At 41.3% G+C, this 19,865-nt stretch overlaps 1 protein-coding gene across 1 annotated transcript; it reads left to right on the top strand.

The window, feature by feature from the left end:
• The first annotated feature begins 1,231 nt into the window (after positions 1-1,231).
• Positions 1,232-19,168, top strand: LOC139467685 (uncharacterized). The gene is made up of 3 exons (XM_071249202.1): positions 1,232-1,900; positions 2,072-2,371; positions 18,980-19,168. Exons 1-3 carry the CDS (start codon positions 1,232-1,234, stop codon positions 19,166-19,168), a joined length of 1,158 nt encoding a protein of 385 aa, XP_071105303.1.
• The last annotated feature ends 697 nt before the right edge of the window (positions 19,169-19,865 follow it).

Below are 19,865 nucleotides of genomic sequence, written 5' to 3'. Positions count from 1 at the left end.
GGTCATTCCTAGTGATGCAATCCCACACATCCACCGCCGGAGGGGGCATGGGTTGACCAGTCGTCTAAAGCGCCGTAATTCGCAGTGCAGAGTTGCGTCCCTTGGGCACGCCAGAGACCCATTATTGTGGATTCGAATCCCAAGAGGTCTCCGGCTGACAATGGCTTGACATCAATTTCGAGATAGCCAGACACGACTGCTCCTATCAAGGTAGCGTAGATTAGCCTAGTTTCGACGTTGTGTACACCACTGACGTGTGTTGGCAATTTAGTGACTTTTGTAAGGGGCATCGCAACACGTGGCCGTCTAGCATGGAGATGAACTGCGTGTAGACGATTTCTAATTGTCTGATCCATTTCGGAGAGCCAGGTTACGGATCAATCGATCCAGTACTCTTGTCGGGGGTGTAGGAATTTGTTTTGTGTTTAGTTACTCATCTATATCCAACACACTGCACATTTGCCGGACATCAAACAATCTACCCATTTTCACTATTACTACAGTTTTTGTTTCACGTTTGGGTATTTTCCACAAAACAAGGTACCAAGACCCTGACTCTTCACAGTATCACCCAACAACAAGATCATATCCAGATTTTCCTACATGCTGACACCTACTCCACCCTCAGAAGCATTCAGACCGAAGCCAACCAAAAACTAGATGCAGCAACCAAGACAACACAGATTGCCAAACTTCAAAAACTGAAACCACCCAACAACCCAGGAAACCACGATCTACTGAAGAGTACCTCAAGAAGATCGTCATCAACCTCAGCAGCAGAACTCTAAAACATGGAGAAACTGCAGTTCTTTCCAAAGGTTGAAGTTTTCACCCACCTCTCGCCCAAACCATGATACATTCATAGCCAATGTTGAGAAAGGGCTTCAACAACTAGCCCCAGGGGGAAAAGTGGACTATTTGAGACATCAGATCGCAAACATTTTAGAAAACAATAAACCACAAACAGATAACTTAAACATTGCTGAAAGGAAAACTCTTAAAACTTTGAAAGCTGACCCATCCATCACCATAGCCCCAGCAGATAAAGGCAGAGCAACTGTCATCATGGACACCAGTGACTTCAATGCCATCACCAGCAACATCCTACATGACCAGACAACATACCAAGAGCTGAAGAAAGACCCCCACCACCCGACTCCAAAGAGAGCATAAAACCCTGCTGAAAGAGCTCCGAGAAAAGAATGAAATTGGCCCAACCCTCCACAAGAAGATGACTGTCCCTCACCTCAAGCCACCCTACGCCAGAGCCACCATCAAGGTCCACAAACAGCCAGTCAAAGCCCGCCTCCTAGTCTGCTCAAGAAACACAGTCCATTACAACACTGCCCAGTACCTAGCCCGCCTTCTTGCCCCTCTGGGGAAAACTGCTAAAGCATTCATCACTGACTCCACAGAATTCTGCAGAAAGATAAGCAGCATCACCGAGGCAGGTACACTCGTCAGATATGATGTGGTAGATCTCTTCACAAATGTACCCAGAGACGAAGCCCTATCCATCCTCAGAAGAAGAATTGAAGCAGTATACCCGGACCTTGACACCCATCTATCTATAGACAGCATCATCAAACTTATAACCTCTTGCATTACCTCCACCTACTTCACCTGGCAAGACAAGATCTACCAACATACACATGGACTTCCCAGGGGATCCCCGCTGTCCCCTATCATCACAGAAATCTACATGACGGACCTAGAAGAAACCGCCCTCCATACATCACCTATCACCCCCCTCTGCTGGTTTAGGAAAGTCGACGACACTTTTGTCATTCTCCAACCTGACCATGACCCCAAGACCCTCCTCAACCACCTGAATGCCCAACACCCAAGGATGCAGTTCACAATGGAAGAAGAAGCTGAGAGACAACTACCATTCCTAGATGTAAGAGTACAGAAAGATCCCCATAACAAACTACACACCAGTGTCTACCGTAAACCCACACATACGGATCAGTATCTGCACAATTCCCCTAACCACCCACCACAAATCAATTGAGGAATCATCGCCACCTTAGCCCAACGTGCTGTCAACATCTGTTCCACGCCACAACAGCTAAAATCTGAACTCAACCACCTCCGCCATGTATTCACTAACTTCAACAATTACCCTACCAGCCTAGTTGAACAAACAATCAACAGCATCCTCAGCCCTAGAGAGCGGCCTCCACGACAACAGACAGCCCCGTTTGTCATCAGTCTTCCCTACATAGGAAGAGACAGCCACCTGATCCGCAGACTGCGCAAACACCACGCCAACATTGATACAGTATTCCAGAGAGGCAGGACAATCCAGAAGATCCTCAGCGCCAATGGCAAGCCCCCTACATCTAAGAAAGAAGACCCAGCTGGAGCCGTATATCACATACAATGTGACTGTGGCGACTCCTATGTAGGAGAAACATCCAGGCCTCTACCCATTAGAATAAAAGAACACAAGACCTTAGTACAAAAAATGACTCAAAATCAGCCATCTCCGATCACACCCAAACCCACCCCGATCACAACATCCAGTGGAACAACATCAAGATCCTGGCCAACAACCAATCAGACTACAAAATCAGGAAACTCCTAGAAGCCATCTACATCAAAACGATCCAGCCAGCAATGAACAGAGACCAAGGCTATTACATCCCGCCTGCTTACCATCACCTAATTGCTAAATCCCTTTGTCCATCGAATTAATACAGTGGCTTCCATCATCTCCAACTTCTAAATGCCACTCAAAGAAGTTAAGGTATTCATTGTTTTTCACCACTGCCAACAAACTAATCATTTTGATTTGGGGCATATTTATGAACAAAATATACATTTAACACCCCTACTACCTCCCCACCCGCATAGAAAACCATATGGATGGTCCCTAAAACAGTCGCATATATAAAACACAATTTTGAAACTTAACTTTCAATGAAAGCCTTCTTACAACATTGCCAAAAGGTTAACTGCTTTTTGATGTGTTTATCTTGGGCAAAAACTGTAAATAAGAATAATTTTGTAGCTTATCCTCTATATTTAACCGTTAGACCTTGGTAATGACGATTAAATTTTACGGAACATTGGGTCTTTTTTCCAACAGCGTTCACTTAAGAAAGAAGAATGGGTCACTGAGATGATATGACAGTGCTTTTCCTTTTATCTAAATGTCACTGGATATTGTATCAAGTGCACTTATAATACGCCAGATTCCATTCAAGTGGATGCCCATAGCGCTACACTATTATTATCCCGGTCAATGGATTAGGGGAGTATACAACCCATGCTGCCTGTGAGGCGCTAGAAGGTTAACAACCACATTGCCATCTCATCCTACCGGGTACCCACTCACTGCTGGATGAACAGAGGCACATTTCAAACAAAGTCACTTGCCTAAGGAGACACCACATGTGGTACATGTGCTTCAGTGCGGGGAGGGCCGAAGCCCTAGAAACTCTCAGGAGTCACTACTGCTGAATGTGGCCACCCATCCAACTACTCTCTTGAACCGACGTTGCTTAACTTCACCTGATTTGTGATCTGTGCGATGTGCACAGGACCACGTACAACGACAGTGTCACGTAACACAATAACCTAAAAGATTACATTGACTTTTGACACGTCACCAACATTTGATATAAGAAATAAGATACATGCAAGTAATAGTATGTACTATTAACTTTTTCGAGAGGCATTAAGAAGTTGGAGTATAATTATGGATAAGATATATGGATGAACAACTTCTTTAATACAATTAGGAGCGACGTTTCGTGAGAGTTTCTAACACCGTTATCAAGCAAGAGATATACAGAGTATGGTTGACAAGTATTTATACAGGTAGGGGGCTGCGTTTGTACAGTAGAGTAGATATCAGATGTAGTTACACTGGACTGGAGAAGCCTGTTCTGTAAACAGTATTATGTAGATTATGTTTAGCCCTTTTGTTTACATAACAGGCTTCTCCACTCCAGTGCAAGTACATCTGATATCTACTCTATTGTTTAAACACTGCCTGTTAGAAACTACACCAAAACGTAGCTCCTAATTGTAATAAAGAAATTGTTCATCCATATATCTTATCCTTACTTATATACTAATAGTTTACATGCCTCTGGGGGTAGCCATACCCCAAAAAATCCAATCAATAGCTTTTGCAAAAACCGAAACGATGACATTTGACTTATCTTGAACATCACAAGTATGCGGCTAGTCTTAGAGATGGCATAAACGAATTCAATGTAAATGCATTGATTCTTTATGAGAACATGTTCCTACTTCTTGCATGTGTCAAACACATTACCCGGGGACATTGGGAAGAAGTCCAAGAAAAATTTACCTGATGTCAATAATCTTCGCATTGTGCATATTGTAAATGTCATCGGCGGCGACGGCGGTCAAACTTTGACAAACCCTTAAAGCTGTCCCGTTTCGACAGCCATCTGTATATAACGTAGCGAGGGAGATGAACTAAATTTAGTCAACATTAGTGAAAGTACAAAGTTTTCCTATGAACGAAATACCCTGTTAATGTATTTGGTTGTGATTGGTTATAAAGCGCTATCATGGCCTTCTACTCTCACAGATAGTTCAAGATGTAACTGGTATTGTCTGTTAGAATGAGTGATGGAACCCGAAGCTTACCTGGCTGATAAAAGGTCTTACAGTAATCTTTGTAAAATATATGGAATCGTTTTGCGCTCGGTTTGATTGTTTGGTTATAAAAAAGGCAGATATTTACCATTAGAGACAGATATTTACCATTAGAAACCTATTAAGGACTTATGTTTTCAAGTGTCGCAGATAATGTCATTTCTTGTTTGAATGTCCTGAAATAAATTTTCGGACTATGTACTAATCATTATTACTCACACATACGTTTTATCATTCATTTGCATCCCTGTTGTCTAATAAAGATAATAATGTATACATTATATTGGCTCTGTATATTCACCACCAGGTGGTACCAGGAAAGAAGTTAGTATTTACATTTTTCCTGTAACCGTTATTGTACATATTGTCTGCTTAAACCCGCTCGCTTTAATGCAACTCTTATGTATATATATAGTAACATGTGCTTTTGTGCAAGAACTGAATTGGATTGAAATCGTGATGGATCATATACATGTAGGTTCCAATGGTCCCCAATAAGGCCTCCCTTGCCTCGGGAAAACTGCAGATTTAAAAGACTTATAACATCCTGACCTGTGAAACCCAATTTAAAGCCCCAATCGCATCATGTGATTTTAACATTTCATAACAGGCATGGGGGTAAGGCCAATATTATAAACACCTACTGAAATAGTTTATACACAGAATATAACGGCAAATTCGCCCCAAACGGCATTTGTTGGTGTTTGTTTTTCCAGTTTTAAGAATATTTTGAAGAATAAACTTTCTAGTCGTTCTATAGATTCTCTGTATGAGTACCCTCCAAATTCACTACAATAGAATGAGTGCAATGTATGAATCAAATGAAGCAGCAATTGTCTTCCAAGATATATTTGGATAAGTTTTCATAAGAGGAAATAACGGAAAACGTGACTTTCTAACTTGTAATGAAATAGTCTCACAAGCTTCAGAGGAGATTAGCCTTGAATGAAACGTAATGCACAGATATTTATAATGTGAAGTCGCTGACATATCTACAGATTCATAAAACCATTGTTCCACTTTTTTTTAGAAACCCACCATTTCCGAAAACAATTATGTTTGATTTGTCCACATTTATCTCCATGGCCCATTTATTGCAAAATCATTCTAATATATCTTATCTATATATTCTTTCACGAGTCTGCAAGTAGGACAACATCATCTGCGAAGAGCAGCAGCTTAATTGTTTCAGTAGGTTCGCTTACAAAAATTTCCCGGTATTCCTTTGCCTCAATTTCAGATTGATTGATAAAGATACTAAATAATAATGGGCTAGCGTACAGCCCTGTCTTACACCACAAACGGTGTTAAAAACATCAGATCTTGTATTACATATCTTCACATATGTACAAACATTTTTTATACATATTTTCAATAACTTTATACATTTTACCATGATCGCCAATCTGAATAAGTACATACAACTGTTTCTTTCTATTAACAAAATCAAACGCCTTACTTAAATCTATAACGGCGGCAAGAAAACGATATATTGGTTTTCTCACTTTTGACAATGCCTGCAAAACAAAAATATTATCAGTTGTTGAAAGATCCTCTCACAATCCAGGTTGGGATTCCGATAAGATCTCGTTGACTTCAACCCATGATCTAAGTCTATGTTCAACAACAGAAGTAAATACCAGTAAGTTTCCCATCATATTTAGGAGAGATAGTCCTCTATAATTGTAAAGATTTGCTGAGTAACCAGATTTATGGAAACGAATGACAAGCCTTATATTCCAAGCACAATAGAAAGTCCCTGTTTTCAAAATAGCATTGAAAAGTAGATTTAACTCTTCTGATAACTCGGGCGGTATCCCATCCGAACCTGGGGGCCTATCCCATTATTAAAGTTTTCAGTACTTGTCTTATTTCCTCATCTGTTATCATGTCTCAGAGCAAATCCGTATCGTTACATTTAACGCAATTCAGAAGATCATGTTATCAAACCCATTATCAATTTAAAGTTCATGAAACTAACTACAGACGGTGACACCCGAACATTTTGGCCGCGACACAGTAATAAACGGTTAATACTACGTAAGTTTTGCAGTTTTTATTTGGTTGCGCAGAATCTATGGATTTACTCGGTCTTTGCTTCAAATACTTTTGCTTTTCATGACATAATTTTACATACATAAATTCTTATATTTCTTTTAGACTCAAGGTACAACCTCAAATTTAGGTTGGTGGGTGGTTTGTTGTTTTCCGCCGCACTCAGCTATATGACGGCGGTCTGTAAATAATCGAGTCTGGGCAAGACAATCCAGTGATTGATATCATGAGCATCAATCCACGCAATTGGGATCGATGACATGCTTCAACCAAGTCAGCGAGCCTGACCACCCGATCCCGTTAGTCGCCTTTTATGACAAGCATAGTCCCCTTTTACTGCAAGCATGGGTTGCTGAAGACCTATTCTAACCCGGATCTTTTTCACTTTAGCTGATATTACAAACGTGTGTACATGTAGGTGATGTTTCTATGAAGATACAAGAGTCAAGAGAATTCTTTGAAAATCAGAATTGGTTCTTAAATTGAAAAGTAGCTGAACCAATATGTTGGCTGTAATGAAAGCCACACGCAATCATACGATCATTGTTGTCCCAGAACGTACGAGGTCTATCAGGTCTGTGACTGGCTAGTAACTAAAAACTGGGTCACTTGGAAACTGGAATTGAGACCGTGAGGTACTTGTCATGATTACTCATTCACCTGACATGCTTTTGTTTATTATTCTTTAACATCGCGGCCAGAAATAACCCAGCCATATCATATACTGACTATAAGATCTTCAACCCTTTCCAGACCGTCAGGATTCTGAGAGCTGGATGGTGTCCGGGCGTCCTTCTTGGACGATCATGAATATTCTTGTCCATACTCATGAAACTATAAGCCCTTTTGGTACTGTTCTTGTAATTATATTTACCTTTACAATTTTATTTCTACTGGTTGTACTATTCGAGAAATATATTCATTATTTCATTGAATAATTTGCAATACAGTAAACTACGGTTATAACGAACTCAAAGGGACTACTAATTTTAGTTCGTTATAACCGTAGTTCGTTATAAGCATATATACAGCATAACTACAGCAAATAGTCGGGACCAAAAAGTAAGTTCGTTATATCCGTCAGTTCGTTATAAGCGTGTTCGTTATAACCCTAGTTTACTGTATCTTTTAACGACTAATATTGTAACAACTGTGTCACCAGAGTGTGCCATGGAGATTTTCATCACGCTTAACTAACATAATAGGAAGAGATTAGATAATCACTGTTGCCTATAAACTGTAAGCTGTGAGCCTAAGTCAGTGAGTGAGTTGGGTTCTTACGTCGCTTTTAACAGTATTCCAGTTATATCACGGCGTGTCAGCTTAATGTAGGAGGAAAGCCCGAAGCGATGCAGGTCTCAGACGTTTACCACTTCGGTTAAACCCACGAGCACGGGTATGGTGCTGCAAACCTAGAAAGATAATTGGGGCGAACCGGGATTCGAACCCACTATCATAGGTTTCTGGCGTGCCCAAGGGACGCAACTCTGCACAGTGAATCGCGGCGCCTTAGACGACTGGGCCACCCGTGCCCGATGTGAGCAAAAGACGAGTAGAACTAAATAAACCAGTTTATACTGCAACAAAATAATAATGAAAATAATAATGAAAGCTAAATGAATTCTCAGAGCATCGAAGTCCCTGTAAAGACCTTTTTGACAGATATCAGAGCCAATCGGGGGATGTCTGAATGGAGATTGTAAGGCGTTTCACTTGGAAGATAGAACACACGGCGTTGGCGTGGTGCTGGTTGCTATGGTTACCTGTCATGACTTGGCGACACTAGAGCTCAGTGACACCGCAACTGTTGCCATCTTTCAAGATATAATATAGAATGTATGGGGTTTCCTTTGGTATGTGATATTCACAGAAAGAAGCAGTCAGACAACTGTAGCTTGCTGACATGGTTTACCTCTTTAGCCATGTGGGCAATGCGACTGAACTCGGTTCAGAAGATCCGTGGTTCGAATCCCATCACAGGACTCTTATCATCATCCTATTTCAATGATTTTAGGGGCGGTAGGGTAACCAAGTGGATAAAGCTTGTGTTCGGGACCGTATTTAGCTGGAAAACCATTTTGACATTAAATATAAGTTTCCAAGATAAAGTGTATTGTGACCTTGATCTTCACCCACCATGGCGAGTGCTTTCGACAGGATACATTGCTCAGCACGCAAATCAGTGATCGTGAGGTCGAATCTCGGTTCTCCCAGAACAGCACAGCACAATATGCGTCTTATGCCTGCATGACTGAACCAAACTATACTCTTCAAAAAAAGAAACGCATAGGTTTTTTGAGAATTCCAATTAGATTTTTTCCCCAAAAAATCGTCATATAGACAATTCTTATGTTTGATTCCCGTTAATCATGTCATGTTTGTTGTGCATTGCGCGCAAACACATCTCAAAATATTTTTTTGTAAACGTTTGAGCACAACGCACGTGCAAAATGTTTGAAACAAGAGTAGAGACATTGACTATAAAAGACCGTACAAAATTAATCAGTTCATTACGAATTTTCTTACGTGAACGGAGATCGAAAAATGCCAAGATTAACTGCAGGTGACCGAAATATCGCCATTGGACGTTTGGAAGCAGTGGAGTCCCAGTCTGCCGTTGCAAGACACTTCAACGTTCACCAAAGCACCATATCTCGACTATTGGATCGATATACCCGAACTAATTCGACTGAAGATCATCCCAAAAGTGGAAGACCAAGAGTGACCACCCCAGCTCAGGATCGGTACATCCGGTGGCATCACCTACGGAATTGATTTGCTACAGCAACGGACACTGCAAGTGCCTGGTTCCGAACAAACCATCAGAAATCGTCTGAGGGAAGTGGGAATTCGAGCGAGACGACCAAAAGTTAGACCTGTCTTGCGACGTCTACACCGTCAACGACGTGTCCGATGGTGCAACAGAGTACAGGCATGGGATCTCAGGAACTGGCGACGCGTTTTGTAGCGATGAGTCACGTTTTCTTCTTCAACGACGGGATGGAAGAAAACGTGTTTACCGACGTCGACATGAACGTTTTGCGCCGAACTGCGTTCGACAGGTGGACCGATTTGGTGGAGGGAGTGTCATGGTGTGGGGAGCCATATCCTACACGGGTAGATCACAGTTAATGGTTGTCCAGGGCGATCTTACAGCAAACCGATACATAGACCAAATTCTGCGTCCTCACCTCCTCCCAACTTTGGACCGCCAGAGGGGGCTGTTCCAACATGACAACGCTCGGCCCCACACAGCACGTGCAACATTTATTTTCCTTGTTAATTAGAACATCAATGTCCTTCCATCGGCGTCCAAATCGCCTGATCTCAACCCGATTGAACATTTGTGGGACGAACTTGATCGACGCGTCCGTCAACGTCACCAGCGTCCCCATACACTGGCACAAATCGCCCACGCCTTACAGGAGGAATGTCGAAGAATTCCCCACGAAAAAATCCGACGACTTGTGCAATCTGTGCCAAGGAGGTGTCGAGCAGTGACGGCTGCAAGAGGTGGTGTGACCAGGTACTGACCATGACGCCCCCTTGTGGCTACACATGTGCAATGACTGAACTGAATTAATTCTGACAATGACGACAATGCTTTTGTCGATCACTGTGTCTAATTTCATTTGATTGTGTTCATACATATTCTGTGTAGATACTTTTACATCCGCTTAATAAAAATCCTTATTATTAGCGCTAAACCAAATTCTCTCATTCACTTAATATGGAATTAAAATCAGTGTTTTGCCAAGGTATATTTTGATAAACATACATTAAATATTGAAAAATTAATTTTAATGGTTCGATATGTAGGAGCGATGTTATGTTAAACAACGTTTTGAGCAATGTTTCAATTATTTCACAGCCTTAAACACTCCCGAGTGTGTAAGAAGTGTGAATGAATTTCCTCAGGGACAATTCCATGTCCTTTCTAGACGGGGACTACTTGAACTTTAAATGTTACTGAATTGGTCACCGTGATCCTCAAATTGTCATCGGATAAATCAAGATAAAATGAGATCAATCGTGTTGCGGCGAAAAGGCGGTTTCCAGCTGGAGGTTCCAAGAGTGTTACATGATTTCGAATCACATTTCGTCAATAACACTTGGTTACTCAGCACCATTAGCCATGTTGGGTTTCACAAAAGTTCTAACAAAAACGTTCTGCGTCAATCTTATCTTTGTTTCAATATCAAGTTTGACACGTCCTGCCGTACTGATTTGTGCCGCGTGTAGAATATTGTTGAACTCTCTCACTCACTAAAAGCAGCAAAATTAATTAAACTTGGCAAATTCAGTTAAATAGACAGGTGTTAAGAGTAAAAGATATCAACAATGTTAGCACTGGTCTTTGCAACTGATCCTGTCGCCTCGGCTTGTAATAATTGATTTCTCGAAGGCGCCCATTGCATTGATCCGCGAAACTGTAGGCTGACATTTGTCTACGTTCTTAGTGTTAAATACCTAATGGAAAATCTTAAAGTAGTGCCGTAGCCAGCCGCCCCCATGGATTTTTTTTTATAGAAAACAGTTTTATTTGAATCATGTTGGGGCCACGTGATACTTGTACAAATATTTGCTGCCCCCCCCATCCCCATCCCACCCCCCGTCAAAAAAAGTTAACTACGGCCTTGTTAAGCTTCTCTTTTTGAGAAGAGACTCTGTTTGCTTCTCTGAGACGTGGTTCTCCTCAAGAGGAAATGTAAGACTGAATCACATGACCACAGCCATTTCCTGACTATCAGCAGGGAGTCCATATAGGAAATCTAAAGCCTCCCATCAATTAGACTGAGAACAACTGGCAACTGTCAGACAGATTTTACGTGATGATGTAGATCAATGGAATACGGATGATCATAGTGAGTTTAGACTATTAGTTATCCAGGATCCAAGGTCAAAGGATGGCCGTTGTCCGTCTCGATCCATAATTGAAGGGATAGGACTTAATTATAACCTTTAGACGCATGCCTAGCAGTATATACAGTAGAACGCAACAGCGTTCATGATGTTATAGTTGATATTTTACTCTCATTTACAATTACAAACAAAGTTTGGAAAGTCTTCTTTAGGACTCTAGGACCATATGGTCTAGAAGACTCACACATCAATAAGATGTGTAGCAAAACAATCGGACTGAGATTTGTTCATGGAAGTAAAATAACGAAATATGTTTCTTCTTTTAAAAACTGAGAAAATCTTTTAGAACCTCCTTCTCAAAATATACAAGTTTCAGAGAGCTGAAACACCCAGAAAATGTATAGGTCCATTTGATTATTTGTTTCTAAACAACACACGTTTTTTTCAAACAAGGAAAAAAACCTTTCTAAACACAAAATATCGTTCTAAAAGTGTCTATATTATAGGCATTGATATGTAGCACAGCTACTTCATACGCTAGCATGAAGTGGGCACCAATAAAGAAATGTACGCAAGCTTAGTTTGCAAGATTTCGTTCTGTTCTGTCTGTTCTTGGACGTCACACAGCTGCTCATTGTGACGCAAAGAACACGACGTCACAGTTGAATATAGAAAAGCACTGAATTTCAGGCTCTGTCGTCCCGAAATACTTTGAAATACACCCTTTTTGTCGAATTCTATCCTGTTTCCTGACCGAAATGTATTGCAACACGTTGTAGCGAATATTTTAGTTACCGCAGCTCTGCAATTTCTAACCTAAATGTATTTTATGTCGTTATCTGAAACGCCTGAACACCTAAACAATGATCGAGAACTAAGTACTTTACTTTCAGCATCCACAGTGATGCGGCTATCACATCAGCTGTTTCAATTCAGAGGTGGTGATAGTGATTTGAAATCTTTGACTGACCAATCAAAATCGAGTATTTTCGAAATTCATAGAATGAGACAGTAGGACTTTAAGTTTCTCTACGTGTTTTCAGATACATGTTCACCAAGTATTGAAAATGGCTTCCTGATACCGATTGCGTTGGCGTGTCCAAGGAATGAAGTTGTTCCTGGCGTGAAAGATTAACCATAAAAAGCCGATTGACTGACACTTTTATGTACGCTCACATTTTAACAATGGTAACAGGTTTTCAAACATATTGATCGCTACCAGTTTCATAGCGGGAGTACCACATAACTCTGATTGTCTGTGGTAGTGTTATCCAGTCAGTGATCTGCACGGACGAAGAAGAAATATATCCACCATTGTCACAATGTGAATACCATCAACAGAATTGTGGTAATAGCTGGAAGAACTATGTTTGACGAAAAGTAAAAAATGTGTTTGAATGTCTACGAGTAATGTGGAATAGTCTTAAGCCAACCTCATCCTGGCGGACAAAAAACATTACCAAAAGGGGCGGGACATGGTGATATATGTCGGGGCATCAGGTGTCATTCATTCTGGTGGAAACTCCCCAAAAATGTTCGTTGGACATGATGGATGTCATATTAACATGTGATGTAAGAAAGTACAGTACAACTATGTTTGTTCCTTTGTTGCTTAACGCCACACAATATTCCAGCGATATGGCGTCAGTCTGTAAATAATCGAGTCTGGACCAGACAATCCAGTGATTGACACCATGAGCATCGATCCAAGGGTGGAGGGGAGGCTCTTGGGGTTGCTTACTTAATTTGGAGAACAAATTTGGAATTTTGAACTATGCCATGTAAAAAGTGGAGGGGGACTAAATGGGGTTTGTGTGTTTTTATAGGTTTAGAATTTTAGGATTTAGTGGCAGCTTGTTTTTCTGTACTTTTTTAAATGCGGCATGTTTGCCTGTTTTGATTAGATATATGCCGAGTGCTTTGTAAGTCATTTAGGGGTTTTAGTACCGTTGCCACTGTCATTTGATTGTTGCAATTTAGTGGGGGGTTGAAGTTTTGTCCTGTGTTGCTGGTAATGTGTGATATATAGTATTACGTGATCAAGCGTTTCTTTTCAGTTGCAGTGGGGACATTTACCGGTTAGGTGTTTTTTTTAATTTGGTGTAGGTGGGAGTTTAACTTAGTGTGGCCTGCTTGTAGTTTAGTTATTACTATGTCAATTATTTTGGTTTTAAGCTGGATTTTTTTAGTGGATTTTGTACCAAGAGTTTTAGTTTGCAATCAGATTTCTGATAGTTATTTTGCCACTTTTTTTACTTTGCCACTTATTTTTACATCAATGCAACCTTTTAAGCTGTTTCCTGTACTGACATCTAGTCACGTTTTTGACACATGTCACTCAAAGGTCACCTGTGTGTATGTAGCACGTGCGAATCGCCGACAGCAATCTCTTGGTAATGGCAGATACTCTCGTGAAATGATATCGGGTTATGCCTTGTAGGTAAGTATCGGAGGGAAACTGAGAGGAAGCAAATCTCTACCGCTAATGAATCTGCATTGAAATTGTTATTAACTACATTAACCGGGCAATATAACACGGCTTGCTTATCCTTTTAGTGAACGTCTGGTCATCAATGAGTTTAAGTGATCCATTCACCTTTAACGGCTAACTGAATATGCTTCGGCAAATAATCGAGACAATATTTTTCTCAAGCGTTGACATTTTACATTTACACAACGTAAAGAGTCAGTAATCATGATTTTGAAAGCCTAACCATTTCGTTGATATTTTGTGTATGGTGGTATATGTTAATCTTTCAATAGCTACAAAATTATACAACAAAGTTACATTCACATTTAGTCATAGAACCCGCGTACTTGTCGCATTCTGATAAAAGTTAGTTTCAAAGTTCAATGAAGGTAAAAATAAAGAATTAACAAAAGAAGTAACATCTTTGGTCTAAGCGAGCTAAGAACTCCCTGATTATACAGATAAATGCCATAGTTTCATTCAGAACACAGACAGATAAAATATCTGACCATGGTTCTTTATACAATTCAATGGTCGCAGTATGTGCTTTGCTGTGTATGGAATAGAGCACCTCAGCAAACCATCAACAAGCTTCAGACAGTACAATGTGCAGCTGCAAGACTCACAGCCGAGACGAAAATGAGCACATTATACTTATCTTGAAAGATCTGCATTGGCTGCCAATACGACAATGAGTTATTTACAAAATGCTCATGTTTGTACTCAAGGCACTACATCAACAAGCCCCAGTTTACATCAATGATTGTCTGAGCCCTGAAGTCGTCAATATCACGACAAGTCACTGTGCCATTAACCCTACTAATTACAGAGATGGATCTGTTGCCAAAGCAGGTCTCGCCTCTCATCTTCCTCCATTACCAGACCATTTAGGCACGCTTTTCGTTACAGTGATAAAACTAATGAATTTGTTTTGCGTGATCTCTTTGTCCTCGCCATGAGCGATCAACACATGAATACTGGTAAAATCAGCATTAAGTATCAAGTCTAGACCAGGAAGACTTGTGGCTGAAAGCATGGCCAATTACCCATGCCATCAGACATGACATGCAATTTTGTGACCCGGCGTGACCACGCGTATCATTTTGGTTGACGGTTATGGTAAGCATAGGTTACTGGGTGACAGGGGCACGGGTGGCCCAGTCATCTAAGGCGCTGCGATGCGCTGTGCAGAGTTGCGTCCCTTAGGTACACCAGAAACCTATGATTGTGGGTTCGAAGTCCGGTTCGCCCCGAATAAGATTCTAGGTTTGTCAGCTTCATACCCGTGCTCCTGGGTTTCACCGAAGTGGTAAATGTCTAAGACCTGCATCACTTCGGGCTTTCCTCCCACATTAAGCTGACACGTCGTGATAACAGCTGGAATACTGTTAAAAGCGGTGTTAAACCCAACTCACTCACTCACTACCGGGTGACACGACAATCCAGGAATCCCCAGCTTGGAGGAAGATGACCTTATGAATTCCAAACCCTTAATGTGTTCTCCTAACCCGAATGGTACTCACATGAGCACCTAACCAAAATCGTCAAAACATCATTATTCCAGGTTACCCCCCAAGGATGTTTGGGTGTAAGTTCTGGACGGACAAGGACACCTTGTAATGAAGGTCTAGGTCCCTGTGGCAAGGAACTCATTACAGACACAACCAAAGGCATTCTTTCTACCTAATGTGACAGTGTAGAGGAATTAGAATTGAACTTCAGCAAACCCTTGCTTGTTAGACGGGCAACTATCGGCCGATTGGGGGCTCGGTGACTCGGTCATTGAATCCCAATTGCCTAGACCGATGCGCATGATGGCAATCACATGATCGTCTTGGTCCAGATTCGAGTATTTACAGACCGCCAATATGGCTGGAATATAGCTGAGTGACGCGTTAAACAACAAACAAACAAACTTACAAGGGTTGGCTGAACCGTTCTGATCCTATCTTCGAAGGACGTTTGGTACACCCTAAACAGTTTGTTTGTTTGTCTGGTGTTTAACGCCGCACTCAACCATATTCCATCTATATGACGGCGGTCTGTAAATAATCGAGACTGGACCAGACAATCCAGTGATTAATGTCATGAGCATCGATCCACGCAATTGGAATCGATGACAGGCATCAACCAAGTCAGCGAGCCTGACCACCCGATCCCGTTAGTCACCTTTTACGACAAGCATAGTCGCCTTTTACGGCAAGCATGGGTTGCTGTTAGCTGAAAAAGGTGATGGCTTAGGTTTTGTTTTGTTTTGGTTTTTTAGGGGTGGGGGTGGGGTGGAGTTGGGGTGGTGGGGGTTATCCTACTTTGAAAGACCCCGACAACTATTGCGGGTAGTAAAATACTGATTTGCTTGAGCATTTGAGGATGAACGTTGTTGAAGACTCACTAAAGCCTTGTTCTTCTACAAGACATTGCACCGGTGCACCGATTTGTTGTGGCCATGGATGCAATGAGTGACAGTGGCTCTGAACTTATTTACCATCCTACATATATAAAACATTCCACCTATTCTCTCCATACTTGAAAAGAAATGTCTGCCAAGCATTATGCAAATGCTGGTGACGTCATTTCTGCTATGGGGGACATTTTACACCACCAGGGAAAAGACTTCAACATCAGAGGGGTCCAGGCACTCCAGCATCAATGGCAGAAGTGTGGTCCTCGAAGGGGATTGTATTGAAAAATAATTAGCAAATACTCGATCAATGCTGTCCATATCAGTCAGGCTCAGAAATTTCAGCCACCCCTCGTATGTCAAACTCCAATAGTTTGTGGTTACATGAATAGTATGACCGGCGAATTAAAAACACCACAAGATGAAATAGGGAAACATATTTCGATATCACCCATTCACCCTTTGCTGTATATCTGGACATTCCGGAATAAAGGAAATCTACAAATAACCATGGTTTTGATATTTCATAATACTTAATGAGTTGGCTACTTATAGACGTGCCTTTCAGCAAAGGACATTAGATTTTCTTTTTATAACCCTAAGGTTTCCTGATTAGAACGTCTCGATATGGTCACGTTTTTGACACGTGCCGTACCGTCTCATTGCTGTTGCAGATGTATTCTAAATATGGTACTGGTGTTATTTCCATTAATGTTTTAAGCTATGTTGATATCTGATCTGGCTCGGGAATACAAACAGACTTTAAATTCAATTATTTATGGTCAGGCTTCTTTACTGGTCACACAAGTTTCAGTGAATCAATTTATCACTGTTTTTGCCTTTTGTGTCCAGTTGGTGTTTCGGCGGATGGTCGGAGACCGGATGCTCTCTGGCGTTGGCGTGTTGTAGTTTGTGACATGCATGGGCTACTAAGGATTTGTTCCTCCCCAAGGGTTTTGAATATCGAATGGTAAACAATTATCATCATTAAACGAATAGCGCTGTATCTTATTACTACTAAGTTCTTAACTTAAGGTATAAACCTTATGATTTAGGCAAATTAAGTAGACATGAAATCGATTCCCCATTTGCATGTACTATGTAAAGTTTATTTTTGACTCAGCTAAAATAATTGTTTTGTTTTCTCCAAAATGAATCGCGCAAAAGCAACAAACATACTTTGTTCTTTCTGATTCTTAGTTGCTGAAATATTTCTCTCAGAGGTGTAGAAAATTGCTCGCTCAATAATATATTGTACTGTAGTAGGGAAATAACAGCTCTTTATTTATAATTTGTTAATGTCAATTTTATCACCGTTTGGTTCGTAGAAATTTCAGGCTGTTGTGCGGGGGCTTTTTCCGTTGTCTCGATGAATCCGTCCGGTCCGTTGATGTCTTCCCGGTGTGTATTCTAGTTTCTAGTCAGTAGGCGTTAGTGTCAACCCTTCTAACACCTTGTTATGATACTGGTTCTTAACCAATAGAACGACAGTTACTAGGAATTGCGGAGTACGTTTACACTGGAATCCCAGTTGTGTTATATGATCGTAAACATATGTTATGGTTATATACACAAAGAAAAAGTTAAGCACACCCCTATTTCTGAACCATGACAAATGGGGAAAAAATCATGGCATGGGATGACTGACCACAGGAGCTAGGCGATACCAATATCATCGGATAAAACAAACATTTGACAAAAAAAGAGAAGATATTGGTGAGCTGTGATTGAAATTTACTGACAAAACATCATGGTAACATGGGTACTGTTTTTGACCTTAGACAATACCTCACAAAAATATGGAGCTGCAGGATTAAGTAAACGAGTTGATGTTTCATGTGAAAATGTTCCTTAAAGTCTCTACTTGACATGACACGTGAAACAGATCAGTAGCGGGTATAAACCCATGTTTCATGCCTCCAGTCAGACGTTGGATTTGTTGATGGGTCAACAACAACCACTCCTGACGCAATGCTGCTTCCAATTGGCGTAAATCTTGTTCACGAGGATCTTGTGCCTGTATACGCCGCCCCAGAATATCCCAAACATGTTCAAGGGAGTTCAAATCTGGGCTCACTGCTGGCCAGGGTAGAGTCGCTATTGCAATGGCCCCCATGTAATCCACGACTGCATGCGAACGATGTACTGAGGTCAAGTATCAAGAGGGTGGTTGTCAAAATGAGGAACGACGACTGGCCTCAAAACATCCCGGATGTACTGAGCCCCTGTTAAGTTGCCCCTTATGATGACCAAATCCAACCTGCAATCATGAGAGATACACCCCAAACCATTACCGAGCCCCCGCCGTATGCAACAGTCTGTTTAATGTTCCTGGGGGTGTAGGCCGTGTTCCGTTGCCTCCAAACTCTCGTTCTTCCATCAGTGACGTGGAGCAGAAAGCGACTTTCGTCTGACCAATGGATCCGTCTCCGAGTTCTGAGATTCCAGTTCTGTCGCGCAATACACCATGCTAAACGAGCAGCTTTGTGGCGATCTCTCAACAAGGGACTCTTTATGACTCGTCTAGCCCTCAGTCCTGCTGCTTTCAGTCGGTTCCTGGCGGTTCTGGTGCTGAAACGACGATTGGTGCAACCACAGCTGTTTCAGACGACTACTTGTTAAAATGGTACTCGGCGTATGAGACGAAGAAAGTCCCTGTCTTCGTGATGTGTCGTCACAGGTCTCCCGGATCTGGGACGGTCCTGTACATCACCGGTCTGAGCATGTTTCTCGACTAAACGGCTAACGACAGTGTGTTGATACCCCAAATTCCGACCAATGGCATTACAAGACATTCCTGCGTTATGGATGCCGATTATTTGCCATCTTGTGGCGTTTGATAATCGCCTTCGTGTCATGGTCACCCAATGTCATGGAATAACTGTTTAAAACCAAGCTTAAGAAAGCAATTTTTACGTTTGGATATACTGCTTTTAGAGACACTCGAGGGTAGTATGCTGCACGGGCATACCATGCATGGCACGTGAGCTTTCATCACGCATGACTAATTACATCATCTCGATAAATCTTCCCGTAATTATATCTTTCATGACTGTTACAAATATTGGGACCAAACAATAATGAAATATAAAAGCCTGTGCTTAACCTTTATCTTTGTGTATATATAGTTTTCCAGACATTGATCAAATGTCAATAGAAATAAGAAAAACAAATTTGTCAGCAGTTTAAAACAGTAAGTGTCAGTATGAACATTTACCTGACCAGGCCTGGATATTAGACCAAGAGGAATATGTAACCCTGGTGCTGAAGCACCTTCCCACTGTGTAAGCTACACAGCAAATTGAGGCAAATGATAAATACTATTATTTTTCAGTGCATCTGTGATTGATCTTTCTGTTTTTAGCATGTTCGCCAAGAGGAACCCAACATGTCATAGTTTAAGAATGCTAGAACAGAAATGTCAACAGACGCCAT

The sequence above is a fragment of the Haliotis cracherodii genome, unplaced genomic scaffold (assembly GCF_022045235.1).
Source record: "Haliotis cracherodii isolate W230 unplaced genomic scaffold, xgHalCrac1.p SCAF_2, whole genome shotgun sequence".
Taxonomy (NCBI): Eukaryota; Metazoa; Mollusca; class Gastropoda; order Lepetellida; family Haliotidae; genus Haliotis; species Haliotis cracherodii.
The sequence above is the reverse complement of the archived record's forward strand: the minus strand, read 5'-3'. Positions and strand labels throughout refer to the sequence as shown.